This window comes from Pleurodeles waltl, chromosome 12, assembly GCF_031143425.1.
Source record: "Pleurodeles waltl isolate 20211129_DDA chromosome 12, aPleWal1.hap1.20221129, whole genome shotgun sequence".
In the NCBI taxonomy this organism is placed as follows: Eukaryota; Metazoa; Chordata; class Amphibia; order Caudata; family Salamandridae; genus Pleurodeles; species Pleurodeles waltl.
The window spans coordinates 621,300,292-621,324,495 of NC_090451.1; the positions used below are offsets into that span (position 1 = coordinate 621,300,292).

General features: G+C 42.2%; 2 protein-coding genes across 4 annotated transcripts in view; one reads left to right on the forward strand and one right to left on the reverse strand.

Annotated features, from left to right (window-relative positions):
- LOC138267162 (RNA-binding protein 8A-like) overlaps positions 1 to 24,204 on the forward strand; it is a gene marked incomplete at its 5' end in the record, with an annotated part of 251,162 nt that overhangs the window by 14,736 nt on the left and 212,222 nt on the right. The gene's annotated exons all lie outside the window — the stretch shown is intronic.
- Positions 1 to 24,204, reverse strand: part of LOC138268382 (intelectin-1-like) — a 63,809-nt gene that overhangs the window by 3,105 nt on the left and 36,500 nt on the right. For all 3 annotated transcript variants that reach the window (XM_069217958.1, XM_069217957.1, XM_069217959.1), the window contains exons 5-7: positions 23,051 to 23,209; positions 18,296 to 18,416; positions 4,428 to 4,531 (exon numbers count right to left, since the gene is read on the reverse strand). In XM_069217958.1, the coding sequence (XP_069074059.1) occupies positions 4,428 to 4,531; positions 18,296 to 18,416; positions 23,051 to 23,209 (384 nt within the window). The remainder of the gene's footprint in view (positions 1 to 4,427; positions 4,532 to 18,295; positions 18,417 to 23,050; positions 23,210 to 24,204) is intronic.

Here is a 24,204-nt window from a genome sequence, read left to right on the forward strand (position 1 = left end):
GTTCGGAGAAGTGGCGGATGACCATGGCGGTAACGACCATGGTCATGATTCAATTTTTTTTACGGTCAGCCTGTTGGCGGTAAGACCGCCGCTTCTCCACCACTCGCCAGGTTTGTAATGAGGGCCAAAGTGTTCTGCAGCGAAAGATTAAAAAAAAAAAAAAAAGAAAACACAGTAAAACCAGCATCTGGTGCCATCTAGTGGTATTAGACATGATAACTGTCTCTTCTTTGAGAACTAGGGAAGATTTGCTTTGAAATCTATTAATGAATGTTTTAATGACCTCCCTGCACCGACTTCTGACAGATCTGCAATGGGTTGCCAATGAGTTATTTTATTTGTGTGCTATTTATGTAAAGACAACCTAGTAGACATGTAACTACACAGTAAACAACTCTGATTAAAAAAAAAAAATCATAATACCAAGAGAAAGACACATATTTAACGCTGCATGGATTTTTTTTGCGCCGTGTGAATGGGGAAAAAATGCACTCCCATATTCTTAGGTTCTGCACGTTAACAACACCAGCAGCTCTCAAACTAATAATGTAATTGTTGCATCATACTAAACATTCCACTATAACACATCGGTGAATGAGAGGTGTCTAGAGGGTGAAATGTACTTAATGAACAACCTCAAGAACAGATTTTTATACTTACAACGTCCCAATTGTAAATGGCGTAATATGAGCCATTTTTGTGGCTGAATATACCTCTTTTATGCCTGATAGGAATTCACAAAAGGACACCTGGAGGACGGAACACTTTGACTACTGCATTATCTACGAGTAATCAGAAATCCAGTCAGTGGGTGAGAAATGGGCAATCCAAGATCTGATTTACTTTGGAAGTTTGGCAACTCCCACAAACGTATGCTTGTGGGAATTCCCAAACTCGGCTCCAACCCATTTCTACATGGAAATCTCCAAAGATTTTCGTAACTCCCCTTCCAGTAGGGGAAGAGGAACAGACCAGCACAGGATTTGCTAGAGGTTCAGCGGAAGCGCTTTCATTCCTGCAAACAAAGAACAAACCCCATGCTCTTGCACAGGAGGCTTCAAAACTCTCCCCTGCTATGACGAACCCTGCACAGCAGGCAGGAGCTAGCAGCAACTGTCACACAACATTCCCAGGAGTGAGCCTGGAAACATGTGCTGGGCTCCACTTATTTTCCACCCCTAGTACTGGGATATTTGTGAATTCCAAAAAGTGTCAAATATTCACCTGTTTGTGAGTGTACTTTTACGGGTTCATTTTTACTGCTTGTAGTGTGAATTGGTCCATATTTGTGATAATCCTCTTGCCCACTGTTTGCCTTTTGGTAGCTCAGAGTTCAGCAGGAGCATTCCACGCACAGCCCGTTGTGCTCCTGTTGTACATCTCGGACTGTCGCATGATGGACTCCACTGTCACTGGGTAGAGCTGAGCTACAATAATGTGCGCAAGGGCCATTCATTTAACTCCATATTTCTCCAAATTAGAGCTTAATCTTCAGCTCTGAAACAGTGAGCAGGGTTTGCTTGTTTCTAAGCTGTGTTGTCTAAAAACACAAGCTAACTTGGAGCCATATATTCATCAATGAATTTAACTTTACGCCCTGCAGGCGCATAAAAACAGGAGCCCATGTTGATATGGCCCCAGGTTTTGCCTACAGTGAAATCTAGGACCGCTTGAGCTTTCCTGCTCTGCTGCATTCTCATTTCATAGATTATCAGGCGTTTGGTGACACATGACGCAAAGTCGTTTGGTTATGTGCTCGCACCAACTCTTTTATTGTTGACAATTGCGCTCCTTTGCATTGCACAGTTGTTCACATTAATCTGCAGTAAATCTGGGCCCATGATTCCAGGCATGGACGTTTTTGGTACCAATCCTTATCATCAAGTGTGTAGGCCCAAATGCTTCTAATTAGGAGCGCCAAGACTATAACTCACTATTGGCATTGTATTTTTGATTAAAGGGACATCGCTATAAACGGGTATTCTCCTGAAATGAATCAATCTGGCAACCGTGCAAGTGTCATGGAGTAAAATACTCAGACATTCAGTTAATTGCAACTGTTAGTTTACAGTCAGTACTGACTTAACTTTGGAGCCCCTGTTCAGTGGAGTCATATAGTTTATTAATTTATTATGTATAATCAAAGTGCAGGAGTAAATCTTATACATACTAATATTGTCCTTTGAGTAACTAAGGGGACCGACCAGACCGTTCAGGAAAAACCTAACTTAAGTGTATGGACAGGCATTAACAAAGACAATACAGGTTTAGCTTGTATCTAGTGCATGCACAACATGCACTGACACATAGATGACAGATAGAATCACATTGACCAACGCACCTGTGCATGCAAATCAGCAGATATTTAAGCGCCTGCAGATAATGACAAACAGACATACAGGTACTGAAACTCACAGCCTAATAGCCCTACAGCCACTTGTGCATAGAGGCAAACAAGCATATAGAATATGCATCTAACCCCAAAGACAATCAGACATACATAATGCATGCACGTGACCCAAGTACCACTCAGCAGATTATCTCACATACAAACATCCACGTGCATAACAACAGACTTAGAACCACACAAATGCACGCTAACAACATGCATACATCTTTACGCGTAGTGCTAGACACACATACATTCAAGCATAAAATGCTTTCTGACATCACCAACACACAGATGTACAGACAGCAAATTGGGCAAAAATAATGGTGAAGGGAAACGTGTTTTCTTGTAGCGGTAGCACAGCATACTACACTTTAGGTTTCCGATGCACTGTAAATACAAGGTGCGTCTGTTATCCAATTTAAAGGTACTCAAGCTGCAGAAGTGGCACAAAGAAACAAAGAGACCACTTCTACTAATTAATCTCTACATTCATCCGGATGCAAGATCCAGGGTACAGATGTCCTCCAAACTGGTAAACATCTTACTAGACTGCCTGCAAGAGTCAACATTCCCGGAAATCTTAATCACAGGAGACTTCAACGTAAACCTGCTGTGGCGAGACAACCACATATTACAACAGGATCTTCTCTGGGTTGTTCCTCACAGGTCTGGTGGAATCAAAAGTAACAGACCCAGGGATGTAAAAGCCGCAGCATTGGTAAAAGACCTTGAATCCCTTGGGCTACTGAACGGGGGTTCCCGCAAAACATTTCACCTGCGTGGTCTTACTATTTGGCTGGTGCACACTCCACAAAATGCTTCACGGCGGAAACCCTGCCTCTACTCCACTTAATTTCATTTTATTTGATTAACAAAATATACAAAGGCGTCAAGGGGCAACAAATTATAGAGCTCAACACCCAATGCCCTCTCCATCAGAAGGTACATTCCTTACTGGGGGTTGTGCCATCATTATTTTAGTCTAAGTCGGCTCACCTGTGATCTATGCTGTACCATGAACTAAATTCTTTGGGATGATCTGAACACCAGTAGGTCTTCCCTGCTCTCTGATGATGTAATTTCCCCCCTCCCAGATAGTCACCATGTTAATAAATATTGTTATTGAGTCAGTGCAAAGGTTTTTGATCCCCACTCTCATCTAATTAATTAACTCATCATTCTCCCGCCTGTGCACCAAGCTAAGCAAAGTGTTCATACAAACATTCTTCTACCGTTCACAGAGAAATCTATTGAGAGGAAACATTGGCGGAAGAGGAAAACATTAAATGTCATCTCCAATTGGTCCTTGGCGTGACTTGGGGAAGTATTTTTTAATAGAAACCTCACTGCTCACGCTCCTCTAAATCATGTTCTACCTTAGATAGAAACAGTACGGTGCACTTTACATGCCCATGGCATCCTTGACCTCTGGGATATAGCTATACACATGCCCTACAGGACACACCATTTTTTTTTTTTCTTCAAATTTCCGCTATGTTTTCTTCCTTGCAGAGGAATATAATGCTCATTACGTGTTAAGATTTTGCAACATCATCCATGAAAATAGCAAACCTGCTGTATCATTGAATATTTTAATCTGCCTGGCTCCCATTTTCATCCCATCTGGGTACATTTGCCCGCAGACATGAATGATCCCATGCAATAAACAGGATACTGAGGACTCAAAAAACTAATACAACACTTTGCTATTGATGCCTGATTTCAGTATAACACACAATGTGGCATTAGTACAAATGCCTGGCACCACAATGGATCACTAAAAGAAAAAGCAGATTCCATACCAACATGTTTCAGCAGCTGAACCCCTGTCACTGTTCATGACTCTTCTTCGCATTCTTCTCGTGCTGCACTGATTTGCAAATCCACATTAAATACCCCAGTTCCTTGATTTTTCATCTCTCATATACTTGGTAAGAATACCAAATGTGACATTGAGGCAAACCTAAAAAGGAACCTTGCTCACACCCTCTGTCCATTTTGAATGAATGTTTAACTGTTGATTGCCACAACTCACATGTTCAGTGTCACAGCCATGGACCTTCATCCCAGGACACAGGGCAAGGGCAGCTTTCTCGTTGTTCATCACGCGAAACTGGACGTACCCAGCAGTAAATTGACCTGATAGAAAACAGGACAAGAAGGTATTAATCTGTAAATCGACAGCGTGTTACATTTTAAAGGGAGCCACAAGTGCAACTACATTTAGCAACATAATTCAGAGGGATAAAATGTAGAAAACTTGTAGTAATACTTTTGTCATGTATTGTATCTTGAATAGAAATATAAGTAAGGCTCCCTGATGTCCGTTTTACTGATTCCTATGGGTTTGTACCTATTAATATAAACATAAATCAACGATTTCCATAGGACATAATGTAATTGTACTATGGCGGATGAAATATCCATCGCGTTTGTGACGGAGTAACCCCACCCATCAAACTTTAAATCAGGCCCTTAGTCTAATGCAGGGATACTCAAAGTACGGCCCGCGGGCCTCATGCGGCCCCTCTGACCTTTACATGTGGCCCCTGGGGCAACAGGAGCACTGGGCAGCTGTATGCTCGACTCCGCATTAACAAAAATATTAAATACACACACACAATCATTTATTTCAAACTTACTTGGTGTTAAAGAAAGGAAGTAACTAGGGACTCCTGCACTTAACTTTAGAAACGCCTTCCTTTTTAAAGACATCTTGCAGCATAAGTGTAAAACTAAGACAGTCTCTTCAACATTAAGTTTATTTAGTTAACATGCAGAACCTTTTCGCCTTAGTACAATTTATTTTATCAGTGCATTGAGATGTATTCACTTTAAAGTGATAGTATTCAAACATAAATTTAGAAACATTAATTATTTCCCTTACCCTGAGAACACCACCAATAGTAAATTAAAGAGGCAAGCCACTTGGTATGTGCACTTTATTTGTGGCCTGGATTCCTATCATACATAAACAACATTATAGTTTATTAAATCAAACATAGAAGCAGGTTTTGTGCAACGCACACCATGAATCATGTATTTCAAGGTCATCTTAAATGTGATAATGCTAAAAAAGGAGGGAAAGTGACACTAAACAATTGCCTAGGATCACACAATTTGGAAAAGTGGGTAAACCGGGATTAATTCCAGGTTTTCTGTTTTCCCATTGTTTATTTCAGCCACTAGATGTATATCCTTTGCTTCCCCTTCACCTACCTTGCCACCAATCCCCCTAGTCAACCCACCCGACCGCCACCGCCCTGGCATCAATGCGGCCCCCAGGCACGTCACAGACCAAACTTTTTGGCCCCTGGGAAAATGTTTGCAAGTACCCATGGTCTAATGTGTTCAAAACACAACTACCAGAATGGATGAGACTACAACAAAAAAATCCAAGACTGGATGCAGTGTCTGTAGTGATCTGGAAGGAAGTGGCCCGCCCCAACCCCAATTTTTACACCAGCACACTTACTTCTTTAAACAGCCCATGGCATGCTTTCATAATTTACTGTTATGTGTCTGTGCTCCATTACTACATGGGAAGTACTTCACATATCCCCTTTCTGTCTCTTCAGTTGAAACAGAAAGAAGACCTGTGACACCCATTGATGCCGTGGGGAAGAGGCAAACATCTTTAGAGGATGTAGCAGTGCACTTGTCTCCTACTTATAACTTAAACTATTACAGAGATGAAGGTTGGTCCCTTAATCGGATGGCCATGAATAATCATAATAATCCTCCTCTCCTGGAGTTGCCAGTTCCAAAGGGCACTGGTAATTCTGGAGGGGTCGTGGGGATTTAGTCTCATGTACAGTAGGACCTCGATGGTCCCCATGGAAATGGAGACTTGCCAATCAACAAGGGAATGCTGCAAAATATCTCTGTAGTTATTCCCTATATTCCCTGATTTAACTATGTGAAATGTCTGGGTCACCTGTAATGAGACCCTTGGTGCATTCTGCCCCACAACAGTTTGTTAACGATAAATATTTTTTATCCTACAGTAGTTGTCAGTGATGTTTTTGTTCCATGACATTTCCTTATGATTGGCAAAAATCTGGTTCCACTGAAGTGTCTAATGAAATGATTTAAAGACTAGCGTCATATTTTCAACTTTGTTCATGCTGTCATTCACCATGATGGAAATTTTTGCCATGGCACATACATATTGCACAACCTCGTCCTCCAAAATGGAAACTGATGAGATGAGGAAACCTTCATCTTCCATGCCTGCAACAAAGTGTGGGTAATCGGCTGACTTGTGAAGGTTGTAAGCTGGTAAATGATTCCTTCTCCTGAATCTGGCAACCCTATAATCTGATTTATTTTGTAAGTGATAAAATTCCCCTCCAGAAAGGCTTGATATGAACACAGGACCACCTTGTATGCATGAAAAGTCAACATATCTTGCATCCTTTCAGTACAAATACAAACCACCTATTACAGCTTTTAAGTGTACACAAGTTAGATCCCTCCTCATTGTTTTAAAGACTGTCTTGGTCACATATTATTACACATGCCTTGCTTTCAAATCTAGGTTGCAGATACATAAAAAAACTAAGGCTCAATGGCAAGATGTACTAAACACTGGTTCCAAAATACTGGTTGTAATTTGTGACCAGTATTCCTGCGACCAATATGGTATGTTGCAGACTGACCTATGTACTAATCAGTTGGTTTGCAAAATACTGAATCCTGGGGGCGTAATGCGGCCTACCTCATGAATATTAAGACCGTGGTTGGCAAATTGCAACTCACTACAATTCGAAACAATCACAAGGATGAGGACCTGCTAGGGTCAGTAGACTACCATGTCTGTGAGACTTTTTAAATAAAGTAATATTTTTTTCCTCAAAGGAAAAACATGATGCATGTAAAAAAAAAAAAAAAAGACAAGTCTAATGAAAAGGTTTGTAAGACTAGGCAATCCTCTATCTTAAGTCTTAAAAAAAGGTTTTTGACAACATTCACAAAGGGGAAGGAATCCTTTGGGGAGCCAGTCAAAGTGAGACATAGGCCCTCATTATGTCCCTGGCGGTCCAAGGGTTAATGTGTCTGTAGTTCCGCCAACAGCCTGGTGGTACATACCGCCACATCATGAGATTGGCAGGTTGGCTGCAGCCAACCCACCAATTTACCATTCATACCGCCATGGCGGTATGAGCCGCCAGGCCGGGGATGTGAATCCGCAGCCTGGCAGCCTTCAGAGTACCACTACTGGCATCCTGAGCCAGCCTACCGCCATGTTTTCCGTGGTGTTAGCAACAGCACGGAAAACATGGCAGTATGCCCTACCCGTGACAGGGAATCCCTTCCCTGTCACTGGTAGGTGGCTCCTCCACCCCCCCAACACTCACCAGACACCCACCACACCCCCATCCAAACTTAGCCCCCCACCCACCCCCATACACACACTAACCCCCACCCATTTCATTCAGATACACCCCCATACACACACTAAGCCCCCACCCCCTCTGATCCATCCACACAACCCCCACCCCATACACGCACACAGACATGCATCACGCACACACCCATTTACTTACACTCATCCATACATGCATTGATACACACACTGGCATACATGCATTCATACATGCATTCTTCCAGACATACACACACGCACATGCCCCCTCTCCAACCTCCCCCCCCCGTCAGACGATCCCCTTAACTTCTCCGGGGAGGTCGTCTGGCAGGGAACGGGAAGGGGTGCTTCCTTCCGCCAGAGGTGCCCGCCAGCATAACACCGCCAGGCCATATCACAGGTCATGATACGGCTGGCGACGTTCAACTGGCATGGCTGTGCTGGTGGTAGCAGCACCAGCTTACCACTGTCCGCCAGTCTGACCACTGCCGGATTTCCACCCTTATTGTGGCGGAAGTCCGGCAGTGCTCATAATCTGTTTGACGGATGGTAGCCGCAGTGGCGGTATTTTGGTGGCCGTTGCTGCGGCGGTAGGCGGCTTTTACCGGCAATGTCTAAATGAACACCATAATTTGTGACCTATCTCATTATTATTCAGGAGGTAGGTTAGATGGCAACCCACCCCGGTTCAGGATTTAGCGAACCAAAACATTGGGCTGTATGTCGGTTTGATAAATTCTTAACTGGTTGCAAAAATACTGGTTGCAAATTGCAACCATTGTTTAGTACGTTTGGCCATAAATTATCTCAGAAGTTTCACTCTTTCTAGATTCGGATGGACTACTAGAAAGAGTGAAATAGTGAAGCCATTAATTTTTTTTAAAAATAATTTTGAGCCGAGTGATTATGTTTATAATTTGTTTATAAGTTACATGCGTACATAATCGTATAACTGCTTGACTCTGAGCAAACAGAGATGCACAATTATTAAAATGTTTTGTGGGCACTCAAGCAACACAATTCCATGCAAAATTTATAGTCAGTTTACACGCTATTGTAAAAATATGCATGTGCAGTGCTAAATTGTATTGTGTCAAGTGAACTACTGTGTGAACTTTAATAATAAAAGTGTCTTCTGCTTAGGTTAGTTTTTCGTATGTCCATTGTTTTTTTGTGATATTCTTTGTCTCACTCTTGGTGTTACATCACATCTTTTTAGACCAAAACTATCATGCAATGCAAGCTGCCTGGTTGCAGAAGAGGCAATGTTGGCTTACTAAGAATTTATAGTCCATCCATTGCTTATCATTTTTTGTCTGTATTGTCACTCTCATTTGCTTGCTTCTTATTCAGTGGCTTTTGTTATCTCAGCCTGTCTTATCTATTTGTGTGTCCCACTCCTGGATCATATTATCTTTACTATTTCTCAGATTGTCTGGCTTTTATCCTTCCACTGGACACTTTTGGTTAAACTGAGTGCATGTGTTTTCCAGCTCTCTCCTGTGTGCTCCCTTTGAATGCACATCCTGCGTGTGATCCCTTTGCATGCACATCCTGCATGTGATCCATGTTTCTTGTGGGGCCCTCCCCTCGCCACCTCAAGCTTGCTATTGTTCTTGCATTTGTGTGCTTCTCCACCATTTCCTGTTGCTGTTATTTGTGTTCTTCTCATTGTTCGATGTGCTACCCCTTTGTGTCCCTACAATCTGTATTCTGCTCTCCCTGCCCTGCACTCCATGTTCTTTTCACAGTATCTGCATCTCCCTCATCTTCATTTTGCTTTTCCCCATCCTGTTCTTTTCCTTTCCGTCCCCAATCATTACGGTCCCCTATTTGCTCCTTCGTTTTCCCCTGACCCCTGCGGATCCCTGTTTAAAAAAAAAAAGTGTACTTTCGAGCTAAGAAATCTTAATTTTTGTATTTATTTATCCAAGTGGTGCCTGTTATCTTTGATTGTTAAATAAAAATCAAAGCTTGCATCTTTCCAAATGCATGCATACATCATCACGAATGCATGCACCAATGGAATGACACAGTCACCAGCAGCGGTTGCATCATTGCATAATTTTATGATGTATACTTTGTTATAATGCTGCTCAGAGTCTGGAAATAGTCCAATGTTGTACAGCAGTGGTTCCCAACCTTTTGACTTCTCCGGGCCCTCACTTTATCATTACTGCAACCCGGGGACCCCCACTGAATCTTTATTGGAATCCGGGGACCCTCAAATAAGTCATTACTGAAAGCTGGGGATCTAATTTGTTAATATTATATAATTTCCAAGCAGTCGCGGATCCCCTGAGGAGGCTTTGCGGACCCCCGTTGGTCCCCCGACCACAGGTTGGGAACCACTGTTGTACAGCATTTTCAAAAGCCATTGGCAAGGCTGATAACGCTGAAGGCATGAGTTATTGTTTTTGTTATTGCTTGTTCCTTTTAGTTCTGTCTCAGGTTTGTCTTGGTATTAGTAAATTTGCACGAGAAGGTTTTGACATTAGTGTACTCTATAAATACTCTTAACATAAGAAATAGCTTTTTTTTGTCACCTTCAATTTAATTTCTTTGGAGCACACCCAATTGAAAATTGCTCTATTTAAAAACATCCACTAGGTGGATGGTCAAACATCTCGGCCCTAAATTCTGTGCTCAACAACATTGCATGAAAAAATAGTTCACTAAAAAGTGGTTTAGCACAGGACCTCCACTAGCAAAAAATTGGAAACAAACAAACCACGGTTTAATTGTGGATTAAAACAATTGTGGGCATGTGAGAAGGATAAGTGATTACACTGCTTTTCATCACACAATCGTTGAAATACTCTAATAATATAGTTGTAGAGAGCAAAAATCCTCAATCTGATAGTCCATATTTATAGGGCAACCATTAGCTCGACTCCGAGTCCTCTACAGATTCCCAGTGCTCTGTCAGAAGAGCAGGTAATGATCAGAATCCAATTTTACAGGCTTTGTATATTAGTAGACAAAATGATATCTATGGCCGTTTGTTCCATATTGAAATGGAAATGAACATTTTGATTATTATGCAATCAATGTGTTTAATTACACACAGCAGAGAATGAATTTAAGTGTGGAGGAAATGAATTTGAGTGTAAATCATGTTTTTCAATACAAACATGGAACATTTTTTGGTTTAATGAAGCCCCGAGAGGTATGAATATGAGGTGAGGTATTTTGTCTTCATCATCATCACAAATGTTTTTGGATGTTATAGACACACTTAAAAAGTACAAACAAAGGTATTTAGTATAATTTAAATGCCCTCCATAGAAAGGAAAGGGAATCCATGCATAGAAAAATTGCTATAAAATAATTCTTACTTTTTAAACCTTAGCTTCAAGGGCTCTGAGTGCTTTCACCAAACACCTTATGCCATGAACATGAACAGAAAGTGGGCTGTGGCTCACAATCTCAAGCCATTGGTCACTTTGGACCAGTCTCTTTAAGCCATTGCTTATTTGAATCATCTTCCTTGGATCAGCCTAGAGGAGCATTGCGTAGGTTTATATCTTGCAGGAATGACCCGTAATAAAGTAGTCCATCACGGATATTCCATCCCAGGGCTTGCAGATGCTCTCATACCTGTTCAAGTGAAAGCCTAGGCTACTCCCAACTCTACAAGTCCACATGGAGCTAACGGTGCAGTATCATTCCACATCTCAGAACCCATTTTCCACCTCTGGAGCGATTATACCGTCATGCATTGAGGGCACCTACAGGATGTGCAATTGTCTGGGCTATCAAAGGATAGAGCGGCAGGGGAAAGGGAGGGGGCATTTGCTTTTGTGGAAACTCTGACTTATATTTTGCTTCTGTTCCTTGCTAAACAGACATACAAGCTTATTAAAACCCAGACATTAACTTATCCCCAATTAGTGACAGCGTTGTTCATCATCACTATGGAAAGCACTACAGATTTTTCACATGTGAAAAAGTAAAGACACTCATCACAAATTTAACCTCCAAGACGTATATGACAATGTAGTTTCTATTAATCTTTAGACATAGGCGAACTGTTATGGGCCAAATAAGTTTAAAACTCAGATCTATTTTAGAATTAAGGGCTCCATTCATCAAATTATTCCTTTGTCAAACGAATTAGAGGTGATTTAATTTCTTCTCAGCACTTTAGGAAACTAATGCGCATCCTGAGTTCAGGACTTAGAAGTTAATATTAGGCTTAATCTTACCATAGTTCACTAGTCCATCAACAGAAGACTTTGTGCAAGAATATATCCAGAAGCTGCAGCTTGGCTTTAACATGTATGATATGAAGATTCCTGGATAAGAATGACTGACTAAATTAATCTCTTTCTATTTAAGCATTTGTCTCACTGTAAAGAGCTCTTTGGAATAAGGGTTACGGTTACTAGTGGACCAGGGATTCTAGATCTGTTACAGAGAGTTTTCTGGTGTCTTCACATTAGTCCATAGTACTTCTGTCACAACAGCAAGTGTGTACGACTACCGTAAATCAGGAGTTATTTGAGTTCTAAGCTTGGCATTAACACCCTTGCAGCTTAGGGTACCTTTCATGCATATTCATGTTTTGCTGCTTGAGAAACACCTTTTTTCATTGAACTCCTTTTTTTCATCATGTTCGTCTGAGTACATTTTATGGTGCATGGTGCATTTTTACAAAGTTTCCAAAACTGTGTGCCTTGAAGTGTGCAAATACATAGGCGCTGATTTGAGAGGGCCTTCCGCCTCCTTGTGCCACACTAGCGTCATTTTTTGTTTACACAAATGTGGCCTAACAAGGCCAAATTCGCTGCACATTATTTAAAAAGTGCCGCAATGCATGCATTGGGCCACTTTGTAACACCTTACGCCACATTATGCCTGCGCCAGGCATAATGAATGAAAGGGGGGTGAAAAAATGGCAGAAAGAAATCTAAAAGATTTCTTTGCGCCACTTTTTTCAGCATTTTTAATGCCTGCTCAAAGTAGGCATTAAAAGAAGACACACCATTGGTTACAATTGGCCCCTATGTACTGTTCCGGGTTAGTGCCAAAATGTTGGCGCTATCCCTGAACAGTACATCAATAGCGTAAAAGATTCTGACACTATTGCCCCCTACCATGTGCCATGGTGCGCCGTATTTTAAATACAGTGCCAACATGGTGGCGGTAGTGACACGCTAATGGGCTCACGGAAAGTGGTGCTGCACTGGGTGCAGCACCACTTTTCTTCGTAACTGTGTATTTTGAAATGCGCTGTTGTAAAGTTACCACATCTTGAAATGCGGATTACAATGTTTCCACAGCTGGGCGATTTAAAAATGCGCTATTAACAAAGTTTTCATAACTGTGTGCTCTGACTTTAACCCGTAAAATGTTTACATAACTGTGTGCTTTGAAATCTACTGTTACAAAGATTTCGAAGCTGTGCGCTTTGAAATGCGCACTGACAAAGTTTCTGTTGTTGGGTGCTTTGAAATGCGCAATTACATAGTTTCCACAGCTGAGGGCCTAGAATGGCAAATTACAAAATTTCCACAGTTGAATGCCTTGAAATGCGAATTACAAAGTTTTCATAACTGTGTGCTTTAAAATGTGCTGTTACAACGTTTCCATAATTGTGTGCTTCAAAAAATGCAGTTTATCAACTGGGTGCTTTTAAACAGGCAGTTACAAAGTTTCCACAGCTCGGTGCCTTTTAGTGCGCGGTTACAAACTTTCCTGAAATGGCTGCCTTGAAATGCGCAGTTACAAAGTTTTCATAACTGGCTACCTTGAACTGTGCAGCCCTGCTTGTGTTGTGGCTGGGCTCACTGCCCCACTAGTTCTCACTGCTTACTTTGTCTCAGACTCATCTTCACCTTCACACCCGATCTGTGCGCTTGCCGTCTCCGGTTATAGAAGACGCAGCACACAGGAGCGCGCGCCCAGTTATTGTCCACAGGTTAAACTCTGTCTCTATGCGATTCTTGGTATCATGTCTACGACTTAACTTGATGCAATCAAAAAGTTTCAATAAGAATAAATCTGCCGTCGAACTTTTCAATGTAACGGCCTTTTTGAACGTCCAAAACCATCCTTATAACAACTTCACATTTCAAACTATATATATAGGAAGGGATAAATAAAAAAAATGGCACCCAGCAGTGTACTGCTGTCTCATCTACAATATACACAGCCTTTCCAGTGCCTGGCTGTTGACTGTCAAATATGTTCCACAGCAACGTAATCACATTTTAAATGACCGTTTTGTGCCTTCTTTCCAACAACACTGCAACACAGCTCATAGTTTGCAAATTCTTTGAATACATATATGTTACATTTTAATGTTTATGGTGTGCTTCTGTGTGACATTTGCCTGGCATATGAGACCCTTTAGGTGACACATTTTCCCAAGCTGAAAAGTGATACAATACCGCGATCACAATGCTAACTTAGATATAGAAAAATACATAATGAGCTGTCTCTCATAACTTCTTTAAACACAACAAAAAAATAAACAACCAAAAAAACATGTAATAGTACAATAAAGTCAGACCTATTGGCTTTGCCAATGCCCTTGGAAGACTGTTGCGTACTGTACCAAATATAAAAGAGAAGCTTTTTACTGTGGCAACTGGTCTGTAGATACTAAAGACTGCTGCCATCAAATCAAGTATAGCAGATGATAGTCCTTACACTTTGGCTCAAGCCCTATCAATATTGAAAAGACTACAGTCTGAGAGGAGTGGGCGGAATTGGGAGAACTTTGGTTACTCCGGGTTACTCTCTAATGCTGGTCAGTTAAATTCCACCAATAGCCAATAAACAGAATGTTTCTCTCCAAGGCTCCGCAAAATGGGAGCTGGTGAGCACCATTGAGACTTGGCGTTCCCAGCACGAATTTCTAAAGCTGGTGGTCGCAAGTGATCATGGTCAGAGGGCTGCTGCTTGAGTAGATTTGCTGCCGCTCAAGTAGATTTTCTACTCCAGTGGCAGCAAAAACAACTCAAAAGGCCAGGCAGGTGTTAATTTCCCAATACTCTGAGAAAGGGAAAGGGCTGCAAAATGGTTTCTGAATTTTGTTGACAGTTTCCTTCTGTTTACATGCATCAAGGCGATCCCACCCAGGAAAGTGCAGTCCCCATCTGCATGAAAGATGCAGGACCTCATAGAAGTTACCCGTTAATTGGTGATCCATTCACAAACACTTTTTTAAGCCTGGATTGCAATTATAAGTGATAATTACCAGGTGAGAAAAAGGTCAAACTATTTGATGCACTTCGGCAGGTAAAGCCTACTGGAATTTAACATGGGGAAATAGCCTAATTTTCACTGGGACATGTAGATTTTGGTGCGGTAAGCACCAAACTCAGCATGTTGTTCCACCAAAAACTCGAAATATTCTATAATTATTACTTTTCATATAATCTGAACACATCGGGGTCAGATTGTATCCATGCAATAAATTTTGCACCAAAATACGATGCCACTCTTATTGAAGCCCTAAGTCACACAGAAACCGCTGTAAATTTAAACACTTTTGAGAATTTAAAAAAGCCTTACAAACGTGATTTTTACACTTGTAGAAGTTAAACTTGCATTCACCAACAGATTTATCAATCTGGACTATTGTTTTTAATTTTGTCCCTCTCTTTGTATTGTACAGCTCTGGTTCAGGAACTGAATAAAGAGAAAGAGGGCACTGGGCTCCTGAGATTGTAGCTTTAAAACTTTGGCAAACGAGTTGCCTTTATTAATATAGCTACTCCATTTCTATTGAATTACAGACTATGCTGCATAACATTACAAGCATCGGTAAAGCCAATAGGTCAATACAAGAACTATTGGGTTTGGCAATGTGTTTTTCCATGTTGTACACCAGTGTGCCTGCAGTTCAGCATGGCTAAAAGTTAGTGGCATGGAGTGCCATAGAGTGGATTTCTTGGAGTGTTGTAGAATGGAGTAGGGGAGCACAGTGCTGTAGAGGGGAGTAGAGTTCAGTGGCAGATAGTTTCATAGAGTAAAGTAGGGTGGAATTGGGTGGAGTGGATTGAGGGGTGCTTTGGATTGGAGTAGAGTGGGGTGGAGTGGATTGAGTGGAATGGGGTGGATTAAGTGGATTGGTATGAGATGGATTGGGTGGGGGAGGTGGATTGGATTGGGGTGTATTAAAGTGGGGTGAATTACATTACATTGGAATGGGGTGGGTGGTTTGAATTGGAGCGATAGGGCTTGGGTGGGGTGGGGTGGAGTGGGGTGGATTAGATTGTACTGGAGTGTGGTGGCTTGGATTCATGGGATTGGGGTGGAATGTAATGGAATGGGGTGGATTGTACTGGAGAGGGGTGGCTTTGATTGGATTGGAGTGGTGGAATAGATTGGAGTGGGGTGGGGTGGAATGGAGTAGGGTGGTGTGGATTGGAGAGGGTGGATTGAAGTGGGGTGGGCTGGATGGGTTGGATTGGAGTGGGTGGACTGATATGGGATGGGGTGGATTGGATTGGGATAGAGTGTGGTGGATTGGAGTGAGTGTGGTTGATTGAAGTGAGGTGGAGTGGATTGGATTGGAGTGGGGTGGACTGAAATGGGGTGGATTGAATTGCATTATGGTGTGGTGAGCTGCAGTGGGATGGATTAGGGTGGGTTTGGCCAGATCGCTTTGATTGGAGTACAGTGGACTGAACTGAGGTGGGGTTGATTGAATTGGGGTAGAGTGGGTTGGATTGCAGTGGGTAGAGGTGGATTGAATTAGAGTGGGGTTGAGTGGCCTTAAATTTCGTGTGGTGGAATGGGGTGAGGTGGACTGGAGATGGTGACTGGATTGGAGTGCGGCGAGGTAGATTGGACTGGATTGGGCTGGGTTGGATTGGGGTGGGGTGGACTGGAGGGGTGGATTAGATTGTAGTGTGGTGTGGTGGATTGGACTGGGGTGGGATGGGGTGGATTGAAGTGGGGTGGTTTGGAGTGGGGTTAGGTGGATTTGCGTGTGCAGAACTGGAGTGGGGTGGACTAAAGTGGGGTGGATTGCATTGAGGTGAAGTGGATTGGATTGAGTGCAGTGGATTGCATTGAGTGAGGTGAATTAGGATGGGGTGGATTTGATTGAGTGTGGTGGATTGAATTGGAGTGGATTGGATTGGGGTGGGGTGGATAAAATTGTATTTGGGTTGGGTGGTTTGAACTGGATTGGATTGGGGTGGATTGAAATGAGGCAGAGTTGAGTAGTTTGGGGTGGATCAACTGGAGTGAGGTGGATTAAATTCGAGTGGGGTGGATTGGATTGGAGTGGGATGGATTGGAGTGGGATGGATTGGATTGGTGTGGGGTGGATTAGTTGAAGAGGGGTGGATTGGATTGGAGAGGGGTAGATTAAAGTGGTTCGGATTGGGGTGGATTGGATTTAAGTGGGGTGAATTAATGTAGACTGGAGTGGGGTGGATTAAAGTGGATTGTAATGGAGTGGGATGGATAGGGGTGGTGTGGGTGGATTGGATTGGAGTGAGGTGGACTGGGTAGCAGTGGTCGTCATTGGATTGGGTGGATTGGGTTGGACTGGATTGGAGTAGGGTGGATTGGAGTGGGTTGGATTGGAGTGGAGGGGGTCAAATGGACTGTAGTGGATTGGGGTGGGGTGAACTGGATTGGGATGAGGTCCACTGGATTAGGGTGGGAAGATAGGGCTGTGCTGGATTGGGGCAGACTAGATAGGTGTGGGGTGAATTGGATTGGTGTGGGGTGGACTGGACTGGAATGAATTGTAGTAGGGTGAATTAGGATGGAGTGGAGTGGGGTTAATTGGATGAGGTGGGGTGGATTGGATTGGGGTGAAGTGGATTGGATTGGGATGAGGTGGATTGTAGTGGGGCAAATTGAAGTAGGGGAAAATGTTATGGAGTTGAGTCAGTTATTGTGGAGTAGGTCAGGTTGGAGTGGGGCAGAATGTTTTGGATTAAAGTGGAGCAGATTGGAGTGGGGCAGATTTAAATGGATTGGAATGGATTGGAGTGGGGCAGATTGTTTTGGATTGGAGTGGGGTGGAATGTTTTAGACTGGAGTGGGACAGGATGTTTTGGATTAATAATAAAGGATAATAGTCACCTTTTAAGAACAGCGCACCCACAAGCAACAACAAAAGAAAACATGAGTGCAAAGTGAGGAAATACTACTTGGCAAAAATAAAAGAAAGTTAGGTATAAAAAAAATAAAACTGTGCAATACTGTTTGTCCTGCAGGGCACGTTTTTGCCAGTCACAAGACTTCTGTTTGCAGGGCACTAGAAGTTAAAAAGAACAAAATAGTACCTCAATCACGTCAGGAGAAGTGGACAGGCACTGATTAAGTTGAATCAATCAGTGCTTGGTCCCTGCGCCACACAGAGGAATAGAAGTGATGCTAGACTTGTAGTGTCGGTTTATGTTGCTGTAAAGAAGAGTGCCACGCAAGTCCACAAATGGTAAGTGACAGGCGGACTCCAAGCACGTTACTGTACACAACAGAGTCTCAGAAGCGAGATGCATGCTCTAGCGCATGCACATGCAGGCTCGAACCTAAAAAGGATTAAAGGCATATCATACCTCTCCCATTTGGTGAGTAATAATCTATGACCTTCTGGGCATTGCCTTTGTCAAAAACAATTGGTACAGCTGGGCCATTGCCAGATGGACAGCTTGCAATGCCAAATCTTACTGGGTATTTCTGGAAAGCAAGACAAGAGTAACATGTGAAAAATGAACACAGCTATTACAATTACACTTCTTTCTAAAAAATCAGTTGTAAATATTATTTTGCCTCCAAAATGTTACAAAATTTGAGAGTGAGTTGTTGAGTGAGTGTCAACCCTTGTAGGTTGCAGTGAATACATACAACCTATAATAAGCTATTTTCGAAGCTAATTGCACCAGGGCTACTACTCTTAATTTTGAGCTGCCTTTCTGCCATATATGAGTCCCTCAATCGAATATATTGGGCCTGATTTAGAGTTGGTTGATGAGATGCTCTTTCACTGCAGGCACGGATACCCTATCTGCCTTACTTCAAGTGCATTGTGTCGAATGGCTCTTGTAATATATCATATTTGTGATAGAGTATCTCATCCCACAAACTCGAAATCAGGCCCATAATTTGCTCAATATACACAGTTTATCAAGCAAGGTGACGCTCGATATAGTATATAAAATCTTTTTGTTACATAAACCTTAAATCTCACTCTTGGATGAACTGATATGCTAAACAGGAAGAACCCATATATATATATCCCTAGACACATAAAAGGTATGGAAAAGGTGGATGGCATACCACACCTACAGGTAATGCTTAATTATTCCAATTCAAACCACAGATCTTCGACCCCTGTGATGGTACTGTTTTTTATGTAATGTTGCTGATTGCGTCAAAAACCAATACAATCTTGTTTATAAAAAAAAACTCTCTCACTTGTCATGAGTGACACACACATTTAGAAGGTTGACTATTCACTTCCATTAGACTTCATCTTACACTTGGTGAGGAGGACTGGAACCTGAACTCTAAATGTAGCTGTTCTTAGTCTTCTGTTGTGTGGAGGGCAGATGATGAAACAGTAAGCCCATCCCGTATAGGGGAGTCCACCTACAGCAGTTGGTCTGTACACAGCAGACCCATGGTCCACATTTTGGTGATAATACATTTTCCATATTTGATCTGGACACCAGTGCATATTTTCTAGTTCAGTTTTCTTTATATGGCCACTTCAGGGAGAATTTAGTGTTACTTTTTTGATGTTGCATATCTTTTATGAACATTTTCATATTAGTGATGCAATTTCTGCTCAGTTTGTCACTGTCAATGTGACATTATTCTTCTCAAGTCATCAGTAATCTCACTACTTTTTAGGGTTTTGAAAACTTTAGAGCACTCTTGTTAGGGTACAGGAGTAACTTTTCAGAGGGATACTACTATGTCATTCGCGCAGTGCGTCTTTCTAGCCCAGAAGACTCTGAGAATTAAAATCGATGAGTCTATGGAAATTGGGTGCTTCACATACTTAAAATGATTTGCAGTGCTTTTCTTCAGGTGTAGATCACTGAGCCTCATATGATTGGCCTGTGGTATGTATTTCTCTCTCAACTGTGGAGAAGCAAATTAGTAGAAAATGGACAAGAAATTTCAATTGTGCCAAATGGTAGAAGCTGTTTTGTTGCCTACATATATTGTCAACACACAAGTCAGTCACCAGTGATTTCCTGCATTGATTAAGATCATTTTGAAGCTTTCTTGCACACACCGTCAGCCGGGGTAGCAGCATGATGGCTGGAGACCTTCCTAGACATTGCAGACTGTACAGGTGCCTGAGGTATGACCTGACTGGCATGTGTTTAAGGCCTGTTTCCTAGTTCTCGATTTTGATGCTGAGCGGAAGCAGATGTAAGGCTTTTTGTTCTTGTGATAGTATTGGAATTGTGCTGGCGACAGCGAAGCTCCTATGTAGTAACAAAATCATTGGCAAGCAGTTCAAAACAGAAAACAATAATAACTAGAATAAATCATCTATGCCCTGGAGATCCTTTAACATCATACCTACTCCTCTGTATATGGGCATTCTCAAAGATTGGGTCCTGGTGTCCCTGGTCCTCTGGCTGGACACCACAGTGCTTGGTGACTTCACATCCGGTTTTGAATTGGACTATAGTCTGTTGGATGAAGACACCTACCTCCTTTTTATTCTGATCCATAATCCCTCTCAGCCAAGCTGAAGTGATTTACTGCCTCACTGGTTACTCAGTGTTGATTAGTCAATGCATTATGCCTAATTTTCCTATTTAATATGAGCTCCTGCTTTGCTTATCTTCATTTACTACTCCAAGAAAAGTACCCTAACTCATCTTCTTGGAACACGATAACCTCATCTTTCATCCAGAGGCGGCTCCTCCATTGGGGCGGAGGAGCGTCGACCCCCCCCCCCCCCCCGCCCCTGGCAAAGGCCGAAGCTGCTGCGCTTTCACCACGAAGGAATAATAAACTGGATTTAATATTCCTTCGTGGTGAAAGGGGCGGGCATAGGGGATGACAGCCTCGGAGGGGAGTGCACAAAGCACTTCCCCTCAGAGCATATGTGTGTTTGGCTGGCTGTCTCGGGCCGGCCAAATACACATGCGCTGTAGACTCTCTCCATCCCGGCAACACAGTTGTGGGCTGTAGTGAGCCTGCACAGGCTCCCAGTTTGCCTTGGAGTGCCCGAGCCAATCCTGCGGCAGGATTGGCTCAGGGCTGGCTCGGATCCTGTGCCTGCAGCACCAGCGACGAGGGACAGAGGAGCGACTGCAACCGAGGAGGTATTTTTGTTTCTTTATTATTATTATTTTTTTATTATTAAATGTACTGCTCCCCACTTCGCCGCACCCGCCCCGCCCTTTTTAATAGGAGTGAGCCGCGGCTGCTTTCATCTATTACCTTCTTGTAATCTGCAAGGTCAATCTCACCTTTTATTTTACCTGACTTGAACTGTGACTCGGAAGAGTCTCCTCATCGGCCTCTTGCATTACAAATACTTACTAGATGAGATTGACCTTAACTTTCTGACCTTTATTCTGTTTAATTGCTCACATGCAATCACCTAATCCTGTTCTCATTGACCAGCAATCTGTCTCTCAATTCACTTATAAAGATCTCAGATAAATCTATAGCTTGCATGGTCTATCTCTGACAAATAATGTCTGCCTACATTCTGAGTGCCCCTTCGGTTCACAAAGCAGACACACACTTGATGCTCCAAGCTCCTGATCTGCCTAAAGATTTCATAACTTTGCGCTTATCAAACTCCTTCACTAGGACACCCTCCCTTGGATCACCTCCTTGCTTACATACAGATTAATTCCCAAGATCCTCCTCTTTCTCTAGGAGGATCCTGATATAAACAGATCTCATTCTGTTTGGCAGTATGAGCTCTGTTCGCTCTACTAGCTCCTCAGGTGAAACCTGAGCATAGTTCCCTGCAACACGTTAGCATTCCATATAGCTGCACTCAAGTGCTCATGCGCATCTTACAAATCAATACAACCCCACATGGTTTCATTCAAGTTGTGGACTGCACTGAAAATATATTTGTGTATATTTGCTTTTTAAGCATGCATTGGTGTCTTTCGTCTTGAATCATGTCTCATTACTGATGCATTTCAGACTTTTATGGACAACTTGTTCATGTTTGTGCAGTGTTTCTTGTAGAGATACTTTCAATACCTAATCCATACAAACATCACAGACAGACACTGAAAAGGGGGAGAGGGGTGGACCAGAGTGATGTCCTATTTCACACCTCCTTTCTCTCCAGGAGTCAGTCAGAGAACCTTTGAGGTTTATAAAATCACATTCAAATGTGTTCTCATTTACATTTTATCATAATCGAGTTATCAGATTAAGGGCCAGATGTAACAAGGTCCAAGATTGCGACTCACAATTTCCGAGTCGCAATCTTGGATGCAGAACGGTGTCTCAGACACCGTCTGCGACTAGCTATGGGGTCGCAAAGACCCACCTCATCACTATTCATGAGGTGGGTCGCATTTTGCGACTCCATAGCGAGTCCCTGCACTCACAGGGATGGTGGCCTGCTGGAGACAGCAGACCTCCATGTCTGTGACTGCTTTTTTAATAAAGCAGTTTTTTTTTTTTGTATTGCAGCCCGTTTTCATTAAAGGAAAACGAGTTGCAATACACAAAAATAATGAAACCATTTGGTTTCATTTTTTCAGAGTAGGCAGTGGTCCATTGGACCACTGCCTGCTCTGAAAAAATATTTTTAGCGACATTCACTTCAAGTGGGTGTTAACTGCGAATTGCTTTGTGACCGCTTTCGCGGTCACAAAGCAATTCTGCATCGCGGTACGAGTCGCAAATAGGAAGGGAACACCTCTTCTTATTTGTGAGTCACATTTTGCGAGTCGGTACCGACTCGCAAAATGTGAATGTGCATCGTGATTGCCGTTTTGCATGGCACAAACTGCGATTTTCACCCTAAGTGCCTTGCTTGGGAGTCTTCAGTAAAGTGAAAGCAATAAAGCATGTAAATCTTTTGAGAATGTTGGAGCTAACCTCCAAGCCTACCAACTTCCTGGTAATCCAAATGTTTTGGCTCTAACTCCCAACCTCATCTTTTTTCTGACATCCAACTATCTTTATGGTTTAATGTCACTTCCTGTTTGTTAAGCAAAAGATGAAGTGAAGTGTTGATACATAAAATTTGTGGGATATTTTAAAATATACCAAGAGTATTTCTCTGACCTGACAGGCACTACACCTTTATTATAAATGAAAATGTCAGAAAATCCACACTACCCTTTAAGCCCGGACTTTACCTGGAAAAGTTGGAACAGATTCCCCCCTTCCGCTGGAAGAAAGCCATTCTCTGTTCGGTATCTCAGTAAAGCATCGTTCCTCCAGTCTTTAATGGGTGTCACATTTGGCACGTGCCACACTGCCAGATCTTTTGCTTTGATATCATAGTAACCAGGATTCTGTCAACAAAGAACACATTTATCAAATTACATACAGTAAAGCTTCAATTGTGACTAATCTTCTCCAAATCAATCACTTGTACCAGTAAGACATTTTGAAGTAATCAAATACAGATTTTGTAAGAGGATATATTAAAGTCTTTGATGTTGAGCTGTTGCTCTTCATGACTTGTTTAGACAACAATTAGACTTTTCACATACCCTCCCATTGAACAACATTCAGCTTGGTAAATATCTAAAAAGGTAACTTTACTGCTTCGTTTATACCCTTTTTGGTATAGTTGGTTTGAGTTCATAAGAAGTTAAAATATCTCCAAAAACATAGATAATGAAGTCTTCCATATATTGCATTTTTCCTAATCTATATCTTCCCAATTTGTTCTTGGAAGAATTCTTATGTTGGTAGATATGCAAGCTTTCAGTCTCAAATCCCTCCCTGAGCTTCTCTGTTAGTTCACTGTGCCCAAAAATGGGACTTTTACAAATCCTGTGGTCTACCTTCCACTTTGTTCTCAAAACTGAGTAATAGGAATTGGGAGGATTTCACCTGGGGCCTTAACCAACAGTATTTTGGTTGTAGGCGTTATTTAATTCTAAAACATAGGCATGGAAGTGTCTTCTCTTCCAACAAATCGAAAGTTTCCAACATTTTAAGTGTAGACATTTATGGCTTACTCTCCAAAAAACTGAAATGATTTCCAAAATTGCAACTTTGGAATTTTATACCTCGTTCTCCTAAGAAGTTTAATGTAGGACTAGGTGCCATTGTGTACAACAAAATACACTTCATCCTGTTGTATTTCACAGAGATTGGTTTCTATACCTTCCTGGGCACTCAAAGTTACTGAACACAGTGTACTAAGTTAGTGCTACAGGAAAGGTTGGTTATGAATGGTAATTCAGTCTTAACATAAGGCCTGCCTCCATAGCGCTTTAGTATAACATGCCGAAAGTAGATGCATTAATCCCATGCCAGGTCCACCCACAGCTCTACT